Below are 22,007 nucleotides of genomic sequence, written 5' to 3'. Positions count from 1 at the left end.
GCTGCCCAAAGTTATCTCAAACCCCTGACTATTATTTCAAGGTCTGAAATGTTCCCTTCTTTCCACTGGATCCAGGGAGCCACGTGCCAGAGCTGCAGTTCTGTAATCCCAATTAGAGGGGGCACCAGGAGGTTTGTGAAGGAGACCTGCCCCTCCCGGGAAGTATCTGCCTCTTGAAAGAAGAGCTTGTTCAAATGCCCAGTCCTGGGTTAAGCATCTTACACACATTAGCTCATTGAATGAAGCCTTGCTATGGTCCTGAGAGGTAGAAATTGCTTTTCTTATTTTACAGTTGAGGATACTGAGGCTCAGAGAGGTCAAATGACTCTCCAGGGTCACGCAGCTGGTGAATTCTCACTGGGAACATGGAGGAGGACACAGCTCTGAGCAGGAGCTCTTACATTCAGCCTACTCTGGGCCTCAGCCCTAGGCAGGCCATTCCCCCTTATCCATCTTCCATTTAGCGTGATCTGACTTCCAGCCTGTCGCCCCGGGTCATCAGTGAATCATTACTTGGAGAAAGGCGTAGGCTGGTAAAATGAACCAAGCATTTAGGAAACACAAAGCCCTACCAAGACAAAACAAGTCCCATCAAATTATAAATTGTAAATTCACAAATGAGACGCAACTTTATTAAGCTCACGTGATGTTCATCACTGCGACAACTGCCGTTGGAATAATGCGCCCCTAAAAGAGTTATGACAAGGAAAGGCCCATGTTAGTGCTTCTTGGCCTTCACACACTTGTTAGCCATGGGATAATTAACTTTATCCAGCAAACCAACTCATCTGAACATCTCATTCCTAGCCCACCTTGGATATTTTCAGTATTCATTGAATTGCTTTTAACATCAGATGCTTCTAGGTTCACTTCACAAAATGTTCACCAGGGTCAACGTCTGAAGAATGAAGAGAGTTTACGGGAGGGGGAACCAGTAAAGGGTGAAAATTTCTTTCATATTCTTATACAAAGCCTAATTGTTTCCTTTGTATTTATTGCTGATTGACTTCTCCTTTATTTGTCAGTCAGCCAAACAAAATGCGTTTGCCTTTTCTAATCTTGGCTCATAAATCAGTTCTTTCGGCTCCTAATTACTTTGGCTGTTCTCCCTTGAAAATCTTCCAATCTGTCTAAAACCTTCTCTTGAGGGAAAAAGAGCATGTGCTGTCTTAGGTGGAAACGTGATAGAACATAAATTGGGATAAACTCTTAACCAAAAGTGGGGTCATAATATGACAGAACACAAGATTTTACTTAAGACTGTATTAGGTTGTAAATCATTATTGAAAGCATCCCAAAGATTTTCTTTCCTTTTATGGTGTCACTGAATTTTCATTTCTAAGCTCATCCTAGAACAAGTAACTTTGTTTCACTAAAATTTATCAGAGGACCTGCTCGACCCAAATAAAACAAAAAGAAACCCAGCAGTACATTTGAGCCTTAGGAAGAAAAACACGTGGCTGAATTTTCAGATTCCTCATAGTCACTAAGACTTATGAAAACAAACTTCATGATCCCAGTTTACGTTCCAACTCTAGAAGCATATCCAGCTTTGTAAAGATGTCCTCCACAGTGCCTCTCCACACTCCTTGCCTCCCCAAATGTGAAACGTTAATCACACCGTCACCCATCCCACTGTGCAAACCACAGACTCAAGAGGCACCCTTGACGTCTACCTGTTCCCTTCCCTACATCCCCAAATCCAATCCATCAGCAACCTATCCCCTCCCCTACACACTCCATGAGTCTCCATACTTCCTGCATCTGCACCTCCGTTGCCCTGTGCCACCCTCATCTTCTGACTAGACTAGACCTGCTAGTCTGGGCCACTTCCAATCTGTTATTGACTTCCCTCTGCTCTCAGAATGAAGAAAACAATTATTACACAGTCCATAAAGCCCTGCACGATCTGAGTTCCTTTCCACCTCAGAGAGACAAGTCACCCATACTCTTCTCTCCCTGTCCCCTCTCTACCTAGTCCAGTGACTCTTAACCGTGGCTGCACACTGGCATGGTCTAGGGAACTTCTATCCTGTCCCCCAGAGATGCTGATTCAGCTGATGTAGTTTCATCTCCATGTGCCCTGTGCCTGTTACAGTGCCTGGTACATAAATACCCTTTAAATGTTTAAGGAAGAAAGGAAGAGAGACCAATGAATTTCTCCCAGAAATTATGAGATGGAAGAATTAAGATGGTTCACTTTTCCAACAGCAAAGTGGGAAAGCTGCGCAAGTTGCATATTCACGTGAGATTTCGTTTCTCAAAAAGATTGCTAGCCCCGGCTGTGTGGTTTCTGAAATCCTTCTATGAAAATGTTACTGTAGAATGTAGACTCTGAGCACACTTGAAAGCTGAACGCTCAGTTTTGTCCCAAGCCCGTTACCTAATCAGCGTTAACCAGGACTTTTAACAAAACAGAATTATAGTCTATTTCTACATCTATGCCTCCAATAATTTCCTGTTTTTAAGAAAAGACTATGGTTTGTTTTATTTTAAGCTTTTACGTGTGAACAGATCCTCAGGGCTCAGGAACTCATGACTATCACTATAATGTGAAATTCCTCTATTAGATGCGATGAAACATAACAGAAAAACTGCAGTGTCCTCCCTCAACTGTTACGTGACATCTGAATAAAAGCACAAGACGGTGTTGAGGAGAAGGCTCTGGGGAGTGGCAGAGGCTCACTTATTGGAAATGCAGCCCAGCGATGCCAGCAATTAGGAATGGTGACCAAGCACAAGGGAAAAAGCCAGGTCAAAACCTGCTCACTCAAAAATAGTCACAAGTTGTCCAAGTTAAGTCTACAAGTCCAGAAGTCCACTGTATATAATTTATTATTAAAGCCAAGATAAATTAGAACCCCATATACCTCCAGTCTGTCTGCCATTGCGAGCAAAGACCACAGTTTGCATCTCTATAACCCCAACCATAATGCCTGGCACGTAGTGGGTTTCCAAGAACTATTTGTTGACTGAATTCATGGAACGTAACTATCAACTTGAAAATTCCTTGGCTTAAGGTTATTCCATATTAGACGGCAGTGACAAGGTCCAGAATGTGCCACTGCGGCATAAAAATCATTTTGAGCTGCGGGCATTTGAGAATGGGCTTTTTTTCCTGAACTCCCTTACCTGCCTAAAAGCAGAGCTTTTCGAAAGAACTGAACTGTCATAAATGCCTCTCCAGGAAGATGACTCTTACCACCTGAGACTAGAAGCCTGCACTGCACCTAAATAGACCTCGTCATGAGCTATCGTATCTCCAGCTATTCCCCTAAGAACCCACTGGTCTTTCCTAAAAGTCATTTGTTTTTCCATAAGTGCCCTTCTTCCCCTCCCCTTCCCTTGCTAAGGTGATACAGAAGTCCCAAATTCTAACCGCCTCCTTGAAGCACATTTTTCTGTGAACTTGCACTGAATGTACATGAATTTTAAAAATCTATCTTTTCTCTTGTGAATCTGTCTTTTGTCAGTTTAATTTGTGGGCCCCCCAAAACTAAACATAAGAGGTTAGAGGAAAAATTTTTCTTTCCCGACAGCAACGTCAAGGAAACCTTGAATCCTGACTACCTCTGTCAGACACTGAAGGCATGCAGTCCAGATAAATGAGGGAGAAAACAAGCAGTGGAAGTGGAAAGCATGCAAAACTCAAGTATGAAAACTGAAAGAAGGCAAGTCCCAGAGTCTGTAAAATTCAGTGAAAGGATTCCTAACACACAATACCTTCAATAGGGCCAAAGCCCTGTTTAATATCAAGTGGTTTCAAATTAATCTTTGAAATGGTTTTATTTTCTTCCTCTGATTAGTGCAAAGATTAACTTTGTAATCAGTAAATAGCCACTGAAGGAAGTCACAAAATTATACACTCTTACAGCTGGAACATGGAACTTATTAACACAAGAATGTTCAAAGCTCAGCCTTACAAGCAATTAAAGAAATGCTTGTTTAAAAACATTAAGAAATTCTATGTTTTCCCTATTAAATCTGCATAGATTTTTAAAAAGTCAATATCCACAATCAGCTAGGATGCAGTGAGATGGGAATTAGGATGTATTGCTGGGAGGGGGGCATAAATTGAAGGGCAATCTGGATGTGTGTGTTAGACTCCTTTAGGATGGATCTAACACTCACGGCCCAGGCATTTCACCCTGAGGGGTGATTTCTACGTCAATCATGAGGAATCTGAGTGATGAATTACGTCACAACATTGTTATGCACAAGCCAAAAAAGCTGGAAGCCACCAAAATGTCCAACACCAACAAGAGAGTGGAGCTGTTAACAGTTGGGGAAACGGAGGATGAAAAATGGGTCGAGCACTTGAAGAGAACGATAAACTTGGGCACTTGAAGTTTGAGGCGCCTGTGGGACATTCATTGTCAGATGGGCAGAAATGGAAGCCTGATGTGGAAGAGATACAAGACCAGAGAGAAAGATCTGGAACTCAGCCTCGGAGAAGTCAACAGGCCACAGAAATCACGTTCTCTGACAGCAGTGAAGGCCGTGGGGGAAAGGTTTAATGAACAAGGCTGATTCCAAAGTGTATGCACCATTTAGTAGAAGGAAAAATGTTTATACGTGCCCCCAAAAAGAAAAATCTGAAAGGAAAATGTTAAAAGCAAAATGTTGAAATTATAGATGATTTAGATATTATTTTTCTTTATATTCTTCTGTATTTTCCTTTTTTTTTTTAAAAAAAGCAGTGTCTTCATTCAACTATGTATGATAAGTGAATATAATGCTCCAGCATTTTCCTGAATGATAAATATATGTATTTTTCATTACTTAAAAAAAAAATTTAATCTGAGATGTTCTAACTATTGCCTTGTTTTACAGATATGGAAATGCTGACAACACCAGTAGAGGAAGTGACTTGCCCAAGGTCATGCAGTCAGCAAGCACAGCTTCTGAAAACCATCCTGGAGCTCCAGCAAGAAACGGAAAAAGGGATTTGGTTTGTAACCAAGCTCTCTGAATCACAGCTCTTCTACCAGGTGAAGAAGCTTTATAAATACAACCATAAATATGTGCTTAATCATATACCTTCCACTGCCTTATTATAAGTAATCACCTCTATGGCATTTTACCAAAATGTTCCAGAGCAAAGTATAATCTTCTCTCTTGATAATTTTGAGGACTTTTTGTCCTTCACAAGAAAAGTGTTCTGCATTTTCTCAATTAAAAAAAAAAAGATCCTTTTGCCAGCTACTGATGCTGTCAGGTTTTTAATGTGAGTCCACCCACTCCAAGCTGTATCTATGTCTGAATACAAATACATATATTTGAAGACTGGCCAAGTTCTTTTAATTCATTCTCTTATCACAGGATGTAGTAAAAGCAAAGTCATATTTCCTTCAAGTTTATCTCATTTTCAATACCCATTTGAATAAAAAAATCCCATTGTCTTTCACGATGGATACTGAATTACTGGAAGACCACTGTACATCTAGTCTAGACCAACAAAATGAAATATGATTTCTTCAAAGCAGAATGCTATTTCCATTACTTACATCAGATGGAAAGCTTTTACCTGTAATTAATAAATCAATTATAAGCTTTAAACCTACCTCTGACATGAATTAGATTTCCAAAATATGTAACCTTTGGTTGACCTATATTTCATTTTTAAAACTGGGGTCCATCACAATCTAGTGATCAATACATAGAACACCACAAATAGTATCCCTTCTGTTTGTCAGATATTATAAATGATTAGCATTATGCTTGCAGGAAGCACACAGCTGTTGGTCTAACCTTTTGGGGTCCATCTCCTGAAAGCATGATACATCGTTCTTACTTTATGGCTTTCTGTACTTAAGGTACCCATTTCTGTAGCCTTAGGGATGATGTGGCTATAAATGCACGTATAAATGTCTCACAAACCCACACCGTGAGATGTGTATTTATTTTGACAAACTTAACTGCCTACAGTGTTGGGAAGGTAAAGAAGGGCTAGTGTATTTCTGAAAGATGACTTTGCTCTGTCTTTGACAAAAGACATCTCACAGTAACACACACCTTACATTTACAGCTTCTTCATCTACCTACTGCCATTCTGACGAATCTAAACATTAGACTTTTTTTCAATCATCATTTCAGAAAGGAAGAGAACCTAGTAGGTAAGAGCTCTAGGGATGGCAGGCAGTCCTGAATTTGAAGAGCCACTCTGCCACTTACCAGGTGTGCGACCTTGGGCAAGTGACTTAAGTTTCAGTTTCTTCAACTGCAAAGAGTAGACAATGGCACCTGGGATTGTTGGAAGACAATGCACAGCTTAGCACACTGTCTAGTACATAGCACGGGCTTGATAAAGTAAATGTTACTTAACAGTACTCATAAGATGCTTTTCAAGTTTGGTGTATAATATGAGGAGCATTTACAAAAGACTTCTTTGTCCCTGTTTCCCCAAACCAGAAACTCCATCAACATTGCCTTGGGAATTATCGTGAAGACTCTAGAAAAGAGAACAAAATAACTCCACAATGCCCTTCTTTCAGAACTCAGGCCAATACTTTAATGCTCATGTCTATCTGTATTTACCTGGCTGGTTCCATTTTACGGAGCCTCATCTGTTTGTGGGATGGGGATGTCCTGGGATTCAACCAACCAATTCTAGAGTAGACTTTTGCAACTTTGCCCTTTTGTGAGTACTGTTTAATGTTCCACGTGAATTTAGTCTTTGCTAAATCTTTGACCTTAACTCGGACCATATCATTTTCTGCTTGTGATCCTAAGCTCATGAAAAACATGTTTTCCTTTAATGTTTTGACAACCTTTAAGTACAGAAACGCCTAGAGAATCAACTGGTAAGCTCTTTCAAATGGTGAAAACAGACTATACATAATATGCTACAAAAGCCTGCCTTCTAAGTATGGAATCGTAAATCTCTCCACACTGGAATCCCAGAATGGCCAAGAACAGATAGAAAACTAAGAACCACCTCCCAGGGTCTTGGGGCATGCACAGATAAGCTTGAGAATGAGAAGGAATGTCCTGCCCTGGCAACATTCTAACCCTGCTTCTTGGCTGTTTCTGATCTGGAACCCTGATCAGAGAAAGGGAAATAATGAGGGGGAATAATGCTAGTGGGCCTGGTGACTGATGGTCAGCCATAGCAGCAGGTCCCCACTTGGCAAATGGGGGTGTCAGTGGAATGCCCTGCCATCAGCAATGCACTTAGTGAATGACGAGTCTGTGATAACAGAAAGTGCATGTACTATAACTGAATACAACAGGTTACAAAACTTTTATAATACAGGTACACACATTCATACACACATGCACAATACAACCTCAATTATGTAAAATAAAGCATATGAAAACCATAAAGACAATACACCAAAACACTGGTTGTCACTGACTGGGAGATTATGGGTAATGCTTTTCCTCTTTCTACTTTCTTATTATTTTTTTCCAATTGTCTATAATCGTGTATAGCTTGGATATCTAAAAAACGTATTTTAAATGTCAACATAAATTCATTGAAATTTAGCAAATTTCACGTTTTAGCAAGAGAGAAAAATGAATACTCTTCACAACAGATAACGATCCTTCCTACAAACGACTTTGACCATTGTCCTGATGGTAAAGGTTGATAATTAGTAACTAGGAGGACGCTTTGCAAATATTGGCACCAGCAGCCTGCCCCAGACCCCTCTCTCTGGGTCAGATGGTTCTTTTTTGTGTGAAACATTCTGGTCTATCCTAGAGGACTGGGGAACGTCGAGGGAGAGAGGTGTAGGGAGAGTGAAACTGTTAGAAATCGGTTGGGTAACGGATATATCCTCAAAACTGCTCTGAAAGTGTTTGCAGCCTGTACCTGCACTAAACAGATTGATCTGTTTCACAGACACTAGGGCGTGGCCCACCAGGAAAAACCCGCGCATCCGTGAGTGACAGCTTAGACCTTAAGCATATCGATACTTCCACTTTGCAAGGAGCCGTTTCTCCCACCACATCCCCAAACGCAAGCCTCAAGGAGGGTGTAGGTTTGGCTCCAGCCAAAGTGCTGCGGGCAGTTTTAACTTTATGTTCCTGTAAGGCTGCCCTGTGCATCTCCTTTGGTTTCGGGAGCTCTGAAGATCCGTTTAAGGTTCTGTTCATAGACTGAGCCTCTAGGCCTTTGTGTCTAGAGAAACCCAAGCCTCCCTCACCTGGGGACCTGTGATCTGATCCTCCTACACCATCAGTAAAGATGCAGGTGCTCAAACAGCAAAAATCAGGGTCTGTGTTTAATGTCCCTGGGGCAAGCACGTCGGAGAAGTGGTGGGGACAGGTCAAGTGTGAGTGCTGGGAGACCATTTCTGCAACAGTTCTCTTGGAAACCCTTGTCCACGTCGTACTTTTTCGGCTGGGGGGTGGAGGCAAAGGCTGTGGACGCGTGGGCTCATCACTATCACCCTGCCAACGTTTGAGTGACGGCAGTAACTTCTAGGTGAATGGATTTTTCACTCGGTTTGGGCTGGGGATGGATGATGGGGACAAACGGCTGGGAGTGTCGACTTAAAAGAGTCTATCGATTTTATGGAGGCCTTGTGGACTTCCACAGAACACCCAGTGAAAAAGAGAGGTTCTGGGGGAAGGGTGCAGAGAAACGAGGGTGCGGGAATAGACTGCCATAAACTTGCCAATTACCCAAAGAGAGCAGGGGGCGCCCGGCTTAGCCAAAGCCGGGCTGATGCCACCGAGGAGGGCCACCTAGAAGAAGGAAGCTCAGCGTGGGCGCCTTGACCCTCCGCGGCTCGCTCCCGCCCCCTCAAACCCCCGCGCGGCGCGAGCCGGCCCAGCCAGGCCCCGGGGGCGCAGCCTCAGAGGCGGCCGAGGGCTCGGCGGGCGTCCCGGGGTGCAGGGCGCGGCGAGGCGTGTACCTTGGTGCCCTGGTAGAAGTCGTCCACGGACCGCGAGCCCATGAAGGGGAACTGCATGTGCGTGTGCGTGTCGATGCCGCCGGGCAAGACCAGCTTGCCGGCGGCGTCTAGGACCCGCAGCCCGGCCGGCGCGTCCCCGGGCGGCAGCAGGTCGCGCCCCAGCGCCCGCACCACGCCGTCCTCCACCAGCACGTCGGCCACCTGCGAGGAGTCGCCGTTGACCACGCGTCCCCCGCGTATCAGGAGCCGCGACGGCGCCGCCATGGCGAGCGTCGCACGCGCTGCTGGCCGCCCTCCTTCCGGGGGCACGGGGAGGGGGCCCGGGCCGGGCTCCGGGTTTATCAAGGACCCGCTGCGAGGGGGCGGGGGAGGAGAGGCTCCACCCCCGGGGGGCTGGGCTTGCGGCGAAAGGCTGGGGCGGACCCCGAGGTCAGCGGGCTTCGGACCCGAAAGTTCTGCCGCCCGGAATCCAGGTGTACGTCCAGACCCTAGATGTACACCGAGATTTTTCCCTTCCAGTCATTGGAAGGGAAAAGTCTTGGAGGTAGTTTTAAAGACGAGGGACGTTTGTTTTCCTTTCTAAGAAAAGGCACTTTGGGGAAAAAATCCACCTCATTTCTTCCCTTTATGAAGAGTGTGTCTGTACCAAAACGCAGAGAGACAGGCAGAGAGAGAGAGGAAGGGAGGGAGACAGACAGACAGACACCACCAGCAACAATGAAAATACCCACGCCCCAAAGAACCACTTGATCTGGATTTCCTTTTAAATATTCTTAACTGTGCGAGGAGCAAAGATAAATGACATTCTCGTCCTCAAGGAGCTAAGAGCCAACAGTGACACACATACATATTTCAATGGATAACAATATATAAACCAGAAAATTCTGCCTTCGAGAGAGGCTAAAGATACGAGTTTAGAAGAAAGGGGGAGTTTATTTCTGCCTTGAAGGAAATTAGATATGGAAGATTCACAAAGAGGTATTTGAACTAGGACACAGAGGACATGGACATGGAGAGATAAGGGCTGGGAAGAGGGATGATGTTCTGGGCGAGGGAACAGGCTGGATAAAGGCACAGAGAAGGTGATGGCAAATTGAGTGTGACCTCCACGTGGTTAAGCTGAGGGGATAGGGTTGGACAGTTGTGGACCACCCCTTTCCTCCCAGGGGAGAAGGATGAAGAGTAGACAGAGCAGTGAGAGAGAAGGGAGCTCGGGGAGCCCTGTGTGAGGGACGACAGCAGTGCGGGGTTTCAGGAGCACCAAGATCGAATGCCATAGGAAGGGTGGGGAGTGTGGTGTACGTGTGCTGTTCCATCGTCTATTCTCATCCTCATTCTGCCAACAGTCACTGGAGTTTCTCTGGCAGGAAATCCTCCCCGTGCATTCTCAGAACACTCACCTCGGTGGAACTGATGGGACCTCCGGCTCTGGGACTGATCTGCTTATCTAAGCACTGCCAGTCACAGCAGGAAGTCCTCACGGCCACGGTGATGTGTTCAGGGATGACACGGGTCCCAGGAAGACTAACCGTGCTCAGTGAGAGCTGATGCTAACTTGTGTTAGGTTGAGCAGATGAAGAGCTTTCTCTTTCCTGCTGGACTTGAATCCTGGAGGGAGTAAAAGACAACAAGGGAATAGTCCTGTGAACAGAGCCAACACAGAGAACAGAAAGGAGAGATGGAGAGGGACTGGGTTCTCATGACACCGTTGGTGCTCCTGAAACCAACCATGCCTGATGTCCCCTCTTTCAGGCTCTCCGGTGTTTGCTTCAGCTGGTTTACTTTGGTTCTTTTGTCATTTTCAACCGTCAACTGACAGAGGATGGGAAGGTACTTCGAGTTTGGGGAGTAGGTGGTCACATGTGACCTCGGAGAGATGACATTTTTAATAGTGGAATGCAAGATGTTATTATTATCAAATTTCCTCAAGTCTCAGATCACACAAACCTCAAAATGATTAAAAATTAGGAAACATCAATAAAGTGCCATAGATTTGGCTGTCAAGCCAGGAACAAGAAGCCCAAGAAGGTTATGCAATTATTGTCAAAAGACCATTGTGTAAAGGTGAAAAGAATAATAATACATACGCAACTCTGCCAAGCTCCACAGATAACAGCCCTCTAGGAAAGTAAGATTGGGTCTCAGGGTGGTTGTGACATCCTTTCTGAAGCTCAGATGATGATTTCAAAGGTTTTTTTAATCTCAGACACTTTATATCACAAAAAGCCCTGTAACACAATGCAGTGTAAACTCTCCACGTTTAATTAACTCAAACTTGATCAGAAAAGGGGATTTGTAGAATGTTACTGAAGCAGGAGGAAATAGCTCATCGAGATTCACTGACCGCACAGAAGAGAGTGTTGGGTAAGTTTAAGGAGAAAAGCCAGCTTCGCAGAAGGTGTCTTCCCCCTCTCTGGCCACCACTGTCCAGACGCCAGGCATGTCTAGATGCCGGATGTCATCCACCAGCTTGCCGGGTGGGAGGCGAGCAAACGTGCCCAGAGGGGAAAATTGTCCTCAGAAACCCCTCACCTCCCTTTTCTCTGCCCTACTCAGCCACCTCTGTACCTAGACACACGCGCCCTCAGTGGGCGTGAAACAAGTAATCCCAGACACGATGATCTTGGCACTGGAGGCAGGAAGCAAGACTCCTGCTGTTTTGCCTTCTTCTTGCTGGAGAAAGAATCAGTTTGATTGACTAATATACCAAAGCGTGTCTGAGGACCCATTACTCCTTAGAGGACTCTTTATTTTTTTTTTTTTGCAGTACGCGGGCCTCTCACTGTTGTGGCCTCTCCCGTTGTGGAGCACAGGCTCCGGATGCACAGGCTCAGCGGCCATGGCTCACGGGCCCAGCCGCTCCGCGGCACGTGGGATCTTCCCAGACCGGGGCACGAACCCGTATCCCCTGCATCGGCAAGCAGGCTCTCAACCACTGAGCCACCAGGGAAGCCCTAGAGGACTCCTTTTAAAGGAGGGCTACAAAGGTTGTGAAAGCTTAACCCACAGAAACATACCTACTTTGAAGTGCAGGTGAGAGCAATTCGAAAGGAGGCCTTCCCAGCCCTGACTGATGGTGTAAAGGGATAGAAAGGCAGAGCAGAAAAGGGTGACTTCCTTCACTGAGCGGCTCAGGGTTTTGGGGAAACAAATCCACCAGGCCCAGGTGTATTTAAGTCCTCCGCAGCCCTGGAGTCACTGAGTTTGCTTTCCCTACTCTCCAAACACACCCCTACTCCTACTCTAGGCCCCTGTGGCTATGAGGGGATTTCAGGGTATTGTTTCCCCTGGAGGAAAAGCTGTCTGTGGGGCAGAAAGAGCAGACAACGAGGGTGTGTGAGCCAGAGGGAGCAAGGAGAGAGGCGGCAGGGCCGGGCGTCTCCAATACGCCCCAGCTGGGGGCTGTGCGCAGGCCCAGTCCTCTGGCCCTCGCTGGGATCAAAGTCCCTGGCAGGGTGATGAGGTTATACCTGAATCAGCAATAGAAGAGGCGGGTAGGCAGCATGGATGGGAATTAGGAGTCTAATCCTGGCTCTGATGCAAGCTTCTGGTGTGAGTCTGGGCAAGGCACTTACTCTTAGGGCCTCTTATCTCCTCAACTGAAAAACGAGGAGCTAAGTTGACAAGAGCTTGTAAGACCCAGCCTTTGCACTTTTAAAAGTCTTGTGATTCTGTGAACAGGGACAAGACGCCCATCCACAGAGTGCCTGGCATAGTCCTAGAGTTAAACTCTTCTCAGGTCTAGATAAGTGGTCTGGAGACCAAGAAGGACTTGCCTTCTAGATTTGGGGCTCTTTTATTTCTGGTCCCTCCACTGAGGCAGAGGGGACGTGCTTGGAAAGGGTGGCAAGCACAGAGCGTAAATCCAGATGTAGGTCATTGGGGGATGAAGCTCGGTGGGACCTTTCGTTCATGAGCAGGGACAACATCTTCCTCTCTGGCAGCCGGAAGTGGTCTCTGTAGGACCAGAGAGAGAAAGCTGGCCACTGCACAACTCCAGAAGGCAGTCTTCCCTGAACCTCCCAGGCAGAACGAGGAAATAATAGCCCTGAATAACAATACCAGCAGTGGGAGCTAAGGTTTATTGAGTACTTGAATCAAGTCAGTACTGGGCCAAATGCTTCACATGCCTTACTTTACTTCGTCCTCCACAACACCTCTTTGAGCTAAATACTATTTCCCTGTTTAACAGAGGAGCCTTTTGAGGTCAAATGACCTGCTCAAGGTCACCTAACAGTAAACGCTGGAGGTAAGCCTTTCATTCTGGAACCTGTAATTTACTCAATATGTGAGTCCAAACTCTAAAGCCAGGTTCAAATCCTGGCTGCATTTGGACCTCAGGTTACGTAAATGGATGAGCATAAATCCGGAATGAGCTCCTACATCCATCACTCTTTATACCTCTAGCACTTCTGACATGGGGCTGCAAAGCTGCTTCAGACTGTTATCTAAATATTGGGGAGCTGGTCTATGTGTTTGCTCAGATAACTAATGTCATGAGGGTTTTAAAAAAGTGCTCCATCCTGTAACAAATTAACAAATTTAGTGAGTCCAGATCTAACATACCAATACTGACCTGCCTTGGGGGAAAACTTTCAGGACATGCCACCTAGATAATCCAGGATGACCTCTTCATTTCGATAAATCCTTAACTTTGCCACATCTGCAAAGTCCCTTTTGCCATGTAAGGTAACATTCCCAGGTGCCAGGGACTAGAAGGATATCTGGGTATCTTCGGGCTCCGTAACTCAGCCTATGACAGTGCCTATCATTGTCCCCCTTGAACAAAAAGACACTGCTTTCTCAAGGGATGGCCTAGGAGCGCCAGGCTCGGCTCAGAGGTTTCTTCTGCCCTGTCTGTCAGCAGCACTAACGTATGCTTCCAGAAACTCTCTTGCCCCTTGACCTCATTCGTACTGTGCCACGGTTTCCAAGTTCTTTTGAGCTTTCCTAGCAAAATATATTTCAGCAGTAAAATAATACTTAAGGAAATAGAGGAAGTGCCCTCTTGATTAGAAATAAGGTAATAAAGTAAAATTAAAAAGCTTGTACTTTGGAGCCAGATTGATCTAGATTTGAGCTCTGGTTTTATCACCTATCATCTGTGGATTCTGTTTTTTTTTTTTTTTTGCCTGTGTTGGGTTTTCGTTGCTGTGCGCAGGCTTTCTCTAGTTGCGGCGAGTCGAGGCTACTCTTCGTTGCAGTGCACGGGCTTCTCATTGCGGTGGCTTCTCTTGTTGTGGAGCAGGGGCTCTAGGTGTGTGGGCTTCAGTAGTTGCAGCACACGGGCTCAGAAGTTGCAGCATGCAGGCCCTAGAGCACGCAGGCTTCAGTAGTTGTGGTGCGTGGGCTCAGTAGTTGTGGCTTGTGGGCTTAGTTGCTCTGCGGCATGTGGGATCTTCCTGGCCCAGGGATTGAACCCATGTCCCCTGCATTGGCAGGCGGATTCTTAACCACTGCGCCACCAGGGGAGCCCGCATCTGTGGATTCTTGGTTAAGTTTCTTAATGGTTCTAAGCCTCTTGGTTTTTTGGTTTTTTTTTGGGGGGGGGGCGGTTTGCTTTCTTTTGTCTGTTTTGTTTTGTCGTTCAGTTTTTGAATAGTGGTAGTAACCCATTAAGGGCTGTACACTTTAAATAAGATAATTCATGTAAAGCCCATAGCATAGTGCTTGTTAGATATTATTTTTAGCAAAACCAACTGTTTCATTTCTCTATTCTAGCATTTTCTTCTTATTAATAGTTTCACTTTTTAAAATGTAAGATCCACAAGCTTATGAAATTATTTTACTGATCTTGAGAAGATTTTTTTCCAGCTTTATGGAGATGTAATTGACATATAACACTGTGTAAGTTTAAGGGGTACAAGTAATAATTTCATATATGCATATATTGTGAAACGTTTACCACAATAAGGTGAGTTAACACATCCATCACCTCACATAGTTACAACTTTGTGTACGTGTGTGTGGTGAGAATATTTAAAATTTACTCTTTCAGCAACTTTCAAGTACGCAACACAGTATTGTTAACTCTAGTCACCAAGCTGTACATTAAGTCCCCCGAACTTATTCATCTTATAATTGGAAGTTTGTACCTTTTGACCACCTTCACTCATTTACAGCCCTGCCCGTGACAATCACTAATCTGTTCTCTGTTTCTATGAGTCTGGTTTTGTTAGATTCCACATGTGAGTGAGATCATGTGGTATTTGTCTTTCTCTGACCTATTTCACTATGAGCATAATATCCTCACCGTCCATCCATGTTGTTGCAAATGGCAGGATTTCCTTCTTTTTTTCTGAATAATATTCCATTTGTTGACCTGAAACAAATAGACTGACAGATATTTCTCCAGCAAAGATGGGTTTATTTGGGATCAGCAAAGGATTGCAATTTCGGGTCTCCAGCCATGGCAAGCCACAGGGCAAGGGAAGGAGCAGGCTTTAATAGAGGGAAAAAGAAGCTGCGAGGGCTACAGTAAACAGAGTCCATGGCTTTTCATTGGCTGAGTCCTTGCCAGGAATGAGGGGGAGTCATTACTCCTGCGGGGCTCTGCTATGGATGCAGGAGGTGAGAACTCCCCCTCTGGTCTCCCAGCTCTATTGGATTGAGGTTTCTGTTTATTAATTTTACACACACACACACACACACACACACACACACACAGTATATATATATATATATATATGCCACACTTTTATCCATTCATGTGTTAAGGGACACTTTTGTGTCTTGGCTTTGGGAAACAATGCTGCAATGAACATGAGAGCGCAGAAACCACCATCGCTGAGATTTCATTTTGAGACCGTTTTATTTTTTTAAGAGTCAAGAGTAAATCATTAAAAAAAAATTACTTGGACTTTGCTATGTAGACCAAAGAGGGTTTGAATATGCATTTTATATATTTATTTTTATTTTATATTTTATATATTTTATATAAAAAATATATTTTTTATATATTTTATATATTTAACTTCTTAACAAAAAGTAAAGCACATAGGGCTTCCCTGGTGGCGCAGTGGTTGAGAATCTGCCTGCCGATGCAGGGGACACGGGTTCGAGCCCTGGTCTGGGAGGATCCCACATGCCGCGGAGCAACTGGGCCCGTGAGCCACAACTACTGAGCCTGTGCCTCTGGAGCCTGTGCTCCGCAACAAGAGAGGCCGCGATAGTGAGAGGCCCGCGCACCGCGATGAAGAGTGGCCCCCGCTTGCCACAACTAGGGAAAGCCCTCGCACAGAAACGAAGAGCCAACACAGCAAAAATAAATTAATTAATAAACCCCTACCCCCAACATCTTCTTTAAAAAACAAAAAAACAAAAAAGTAAAGCACATAGAGCAAAATCCATCTTTTCAAGTGTACAGTACTATGAATTCTGACAGAAACATGCAGTCATGTAACCACCACCACAATCAAGATAGGAAATATTTCCATCACTCTGAAAAGTTTCCGGGTGCCCCTTTGCAGTCAGTCCTCTTCCCCCAGCCCTGGCCCCTGGCAACCACTGATCTACTTTTGTATTTTGTTGACTTGAGACATGGAAACAAAGTAAGTTGCAGGGTATCTTCTGGAGAGTTCAACTTCGGTTCTGCAACTTAGTAAAACTCTTCCTACGCCCTGCTGTTGATGCTGTCAAGGTCTAAAGCTAAAAAGATTCAGAGGCGGACCTTATTAGGATTTACCTCAACTTTTCCAGGAATCCTGGGAGGTCCTGGGCGTGACCACAGTTGGGGCTGAAGCAGGGACAGCAGGTGCCTGTTCTGGAGCCCTCATGACACTGTTTACAGTTATGTAGACAGGACAGTGTCGACACTGATGCCCCAGATGTTGGAGGCATCAGTGTAAAAGGAAGACCGTAAGATACAGAGAGACAGTAGTCAAGGTGCTGCCCCTTTTACCTGCACTTGTCCCACCCGGGCCCACACCCTCTGAATTAGAACCTTTCTGTCTCTGCACTGTCTGTGCCATCTCATTTTACACTTTATTTCTCTAATATAACTGGAAGGGACTAGATTTGTATATCTTCCTTCTTTATTAAAACTTTTGTTCATCTTAAACAAATACGTCTTGGGAGAAACTTACTGTTCTGCTTGCTGTGAGAGGTATTTAGTATTAGACAAGGCAAGCACAGTGAAAATGTGATTTAAGGTCAAGGATAATTCCAACTACCCGTCTGTTGTGTAATTGTACTTAAGGGCACTAATCTGTGAGCTTCTGGAAAATGAAAACTGCATGGTATTTATTTTTGTATTCAAAGACCTATCACAGGCCACGGTGATGCCTAAGAAGAGCTCATTGTGTACCTGACGTACTTCATTTCTAATCCTCAGGACAAATCTGTGGGGTAGGTCTTATCCTCTCAAACATCAGCAGAAGCTTCAGGCAGTGCCTTTCTCATTGGGATTGGAAGCAGTATGACTCTTTGCTGTATTATATTTTCACATTGCAAGGATGTGGAGAAATTGAAACCCTCATACATTGCTGGTAGGAATGAAATGTTGCAGTTACAGTGGAAAGTGGTTTGGCAGTGCCTCAAAAGTTAGAGTTACCCTATGACCCAGAAATTCTACTCCTAGGTATATATCCAGAAACTTGTACATGAATGTTTGTAGTAGCATTATTCTTAATAGTCAGAAAGTAGAAATAACTCAAACATACATCATTTGATAAATGGGTAAACAAAGTGTGATATATCTAGTACTGTGGTTGGTTCTCAGGAAGTACTCAAAACATGGATGTTTATTTTCACTCCAAATCTCGGAAAAGGTTACGAAGAATTGCTTTGTGCACTTGGCTAACATCTCTCATGGTAACTCATGAGCTAGAGAAATGGAAGTTATGTTGTATGGTGAAATCTCCATCGAAAACAGCAATAATGTAAGTTCCAACCCAAGGAAAGTAATAAGAACCCAGTGAAGTTGAAATTCACACAATGCACAATAACAAAGTCTATATTTAAGGTAAGTAAAGACTAAATCTAAAAGCCAAATTAGATAAGGAATTTCTATGTTCTTGAAATCAGAGCTCAGCAGATGAGAGAAATATAAATATTCAAGTGAAATTTGATACTGTAGTGAAATTGAGAAAAGTTTTTGAATATTGTTTATGTTACTATAATTTTTTAATAGAAATAACTTCTCTGTATTTCTTTTATCTATACTCGCTCAACATATGTTACGAAGTCCATAGCGTGTAGCCACATCTTTCTTGGTCTGGGGCACTATGGAAGTTCACAATTTTGGCCTTTTTATAATAAAATAAAGACGTCTGTGCCAAGATGCCACTCTACCTTTGTTTAGTGAATCTACTTTTCATTGAGATACAGCCATAAGTTGCCCTGTAATCAAGAAAACAGGACAATGATTACTATAAGAAATATGCTCTTAAAGAAAGCTCTAATATACAAAATGCATAACACTCAGTGGAGGGGAGCTCGAAAAAAAGGTCATTTTTATTTGAAAATGAGTCTGTAATAATCACAGTTAAAATTTATTTCAACCTCTTCTTTCTTTCTTCAGTTTAATCTTTACAGTAACCCTTAAGCCTGGATGTTAGCCCATTTTTCAGATGACACAACAAGGCTTAGTGATATCAAGTGATTTATTGTTATAAAACTCCTAAAGTAGCAGAGCCAGGAGTCAAACTGTGATGTGTCTGACTTCAAAGTCCATGCTTTCCCACCACACTCTATTATTTCTCCTTAGTAAAGCTTACATATCCCTTTTTTGGAGGATATTAAGCTTCTTTGGGCTTTAGCCTCCCTCCAGCACGTGGGAAAATCCACTCCAATTGACATCTCGGTAACGTTACTTGAAATCACTCTGTGAATTCTTTTCAAGGTACTTCATGATCAGTAAACCATGTGCCCTAGATTAGCATAGGGCAACTTAGTCTTGTCATGTTCTAGCACTGGTTTCTAAATTTTATTAACTCTCAAAACCCTTTGTTCAAATGAAATCTTATAGGAAAGCCCAAGACATAAACAGAGTTGCTGCTGGAAGAGAGAAGGGTGAGCAGTGCATTGATAACCTGACCATCATCAACTGTAGCCACATTTATGGTTTACCGAGCGCTCACGCTGCACTTAACTGTCACTATTTTAACTCACTAATCCTCATTAACTCTCATTTAATCCTCCCAACCACTGTTGTTATTCCCAACCTAAGAACCGGCCCATGAGTTAGGCATGTCTTACTCCGTGGGTGACGGAGAAGCCTACCACCCTTGCTTCATGGAACTGGGAAGTTGAGGGTGCCAGGCCAAGTCTGGTGCAGTTGCTCAGAGACATCAGGCTTCTTTTATCCTTTCCCCCAACCCTTAAAATGAGGCTTCTCTCCCTCTGGATGTTGAGGATGCACATTTGCTACAGTGGAAGAACTAAGTGATCTAAAAATTACTAGGTTCTAGGAGACCCGTGAAGACTTTTCTCCAGATTCAGTCACTGTGGTAATTTCCTCAGGCCCCAAGAGCAGCACGATCTTGTTTCCTGGGTCTTGGGGCTCCCTTCAACTCATCACAAGTGGGCTGCTACTGTTTTTTCTCCCCCTTTTCTTGCTCCCCTTTTGGCTTTGAGCTGCCGGTTCACTTCCATGATGATCCCAGGGCAAGTGGCTGCATTCAGAGGCACCTGGGAAGCACATCTTCATGATCTTTGGAAACCATGAATCATTTTGGACTTTTCACATACAAGATCTGATTTAATTCAAGCTTCAGAGATGTTCTGTTTAACATTCAGACAATGACAATAATAGCAAAGATGTAGTCCTTACAATGAGCCAGGCACCGCTCCAGGAGCTTTACATACATTAATTTAATCTTCCAACAGCCCTATTATCCCCATTTACAGATGAAGAACTTAAGTACAAAGTGATTAAGGGACTTGAAGACTGCAGGATAGGAAGAAGCAGGACAGGCAATGTGGCTCCATCGTTTTTATCCACGATGTTGCCTCTAATAAATTAAAAACTATTTTACAGGTGGGCTTCTCTGGTGGCGCAGTGGTTGAGAGTCCGCCTGCCGATGCAGGGGACACGGGTTTGTGCCCCGGCCCGGGAGGATCCCATATGCCGCGGGGCGGCCGGACCCGTGAGCCATGGCCGCTGAGCCTGCGTGTCCGGAGCCTGTGCTCCGCAGTGGGAGAGGCCACAACAGTGAGAGGCCCACGTACCGAAAAAAAAAAAAAAAAAAAATTTACAGGTTATGACATGTTGAAATAAACTTAGTTAAAAAATAACTGCTAATTGTTAACATTCATCAAATGCCTAAACATGCGTATCTAAATTTGCATCAATGCTATGATTTCTCATTCAAATATGCTAAGGCAAATTGTTACACTATTGTATTTCTAATCAACTAAGATATGAACAAATTAATGTACGTGACGTGACAGAGGAGCTAATTTGATAACCTTTTAGCAAATGAGCTTCTTACTGGGACTGTAGCACTGTTTTTCTGCTTAAAATATTAATTCTGGCAACTTCGTGTTTCTTATATGTCAGGTACTGTCCTGGGGTAGATTACAGATGTCACAAATTCTTTGCTACATCTACTGTGGAGAGTGGAGTCTGTTTCTCTTTCTGTGGAATCTGGGTTGGGCTTAGTGATTCGTTTGACCAACAGAACGTGGCATGAGTGACATTTTGGGCCTTCGGAGACTAGCTCATAAGAAGCTTCTGCAGAGATGTCTATCAATTTTTAAACAAGGGCCCACTTGAGTAAAATGAGTCCTATCAAGTTGCTGTCATCTTCTGCCTGGAATTCAGCAGGGTGAGAGGGAATGGCCAAGCAGCTTGAATGGAGAGCAGCAGGCAGGTCACCGCTGTCAGCATTACTGGGTCTGTGGTAGGGGCTCGATAAACATCTTGTGAATTCAATCTGCTCGTTCTTCCTTTATTCTTTTAACCTGTCGTATGCATTTATTTCCAGCTTAACGGTGGATGCCGGTGGTAAGCAGTAGTGGCAGCCAAACCCCCAACAGCTTGTTGGAAGACTCCCCTCATCACGTGCTTATGTTCTCAGTCCTAGTGAGTGACACGAGCTGAGGCAGGGCTATTGCCCCCAGAGCTCATCTGACACAGCCCCTTGGTTCCCCCCCTCTTCCTTTATACCAACACTGGAGCTCTGACAGACAGATGGATAAGACGAGACAAAGTACAGGAGGGAAGATCTAAATGACACATGATAAACCTGAGTAATATCTATTAAAATCTATATCCTGTAAACAGAGAATATACTTTTTTAAAGTGATCCTGGAATATTTTAAAATTAAGAAAAGACAATAAACTCCCCACAGTAAATATAATACACATAACATTCTCTGATCCTGATGCTAAAACATAACAACTAATAAAAGAATCAGAAAACAAAACCACTACCCACACCAAACTGCCATTATCTGGGGGTTAAAAAACAGCAAAGAAAAAGGGAAAAAGCCTTCTTTCATACAACTTGTTGGTTAAGGAGAAAATAAAAACTGAAACTTCAGAACACCTAGAATATAATAGTAGTGACAACATACTTCACCTAAGTGATTCAGCTTAAGCAGTACTCAAGTCCACACCTTAAATCTCATATTAATAATTAAGAAAAATAAAAATGATTAAACTGAATGCTAACTCAAGGAGTTAGAAAAAAACAACAGAATAGACTAAAAAAAGCAAAAAGTAGGAAATTTAAGGAAATCAATTAATGGGAAAACAGAAAAATAACAGAAGAGATGTTCAAAGCATACCACTTGGGGGAAACAAGCAAACAAAAACAACAACAAAATAGGTCAACCATTAGCTATCTTAATTAAGAAAACAAGGGAGCAAGCACAATACATAATAAGGGGGAAAGAGCCATATGCAGAAAAGAGGAGGGTAACTTTGCTCACCTCTAGGCAAATGAGCTTGAAAACATGGACAAAATGGATGGTTGATGATCCTAGCTAAGACATAAAAACTACACAGACCAATTACCGTAACAGATACTAAAAGAGCTGTCAAAGAGGTATTGCCGAACATCCACCAACACCAGATAATTTCACTGAAATTTTAAGGAAGAGAAAATTCCAATGCTGTGCAAACTGTTCCAGAACTCGGGAAAAGGAAAAACATTTCCAATTTACCAGCATAAAATTAATAACAAAACTTCTTAAAGA

At 43.7% G+C, this 22,007-nt stretch overlaps 1 protein-coding gene across 4 annotated transcripts in view; it reads right to left on the bottom strand.

The window, feature by feature from the left end:
* DPYS (dihydropyrimidinase) overlaps positions 1–9,162 on the bottom strand; it is a 106,457-nt gene extending 97,295 nt beyond the window's left edge. For all 4 annotated transcript variants that reach the window (XM_029222511.1, XM_029222510.1, XM_029222512.1 and 1 more), the window contains exon 1: positions 8,865–9,162. In XM_029222511.1, the coding sequence (XP_029078344.1) occupies positions 8,865–9,128 (264 nt within the window). In that variant the 5' untranslated portion in view covers positions 9,129–9,162. The remainder of the gene's footprint in view (positions 1–8,864) is intronic.
* Between the last annotated feature and the right edge of the window lie 12,845 nt (positions 9,163–22,007).

Source organism: Monodon monoceros, unplaced genomic scaffold (assembly GCF_005190385.1).
Source record: "Monodon monoceros isolate NGI ecotype Baffin Bay Population unplaced genomic scaffold, NGI_Narwhal_1 Super_Scaffold_14, whole genome shotgun sequence".
In the NCBI taxonomy this organism is placed as follows: domain Eukaryota; kingdom Metazoa; phylum Chordata; class Mammalia; order Artiodactyla; family Monodontidae; genus Monodon; species Monodon monoceros.
This window is presented reverse-complemented; position numbering and strand designations above follow the sequence as displayed.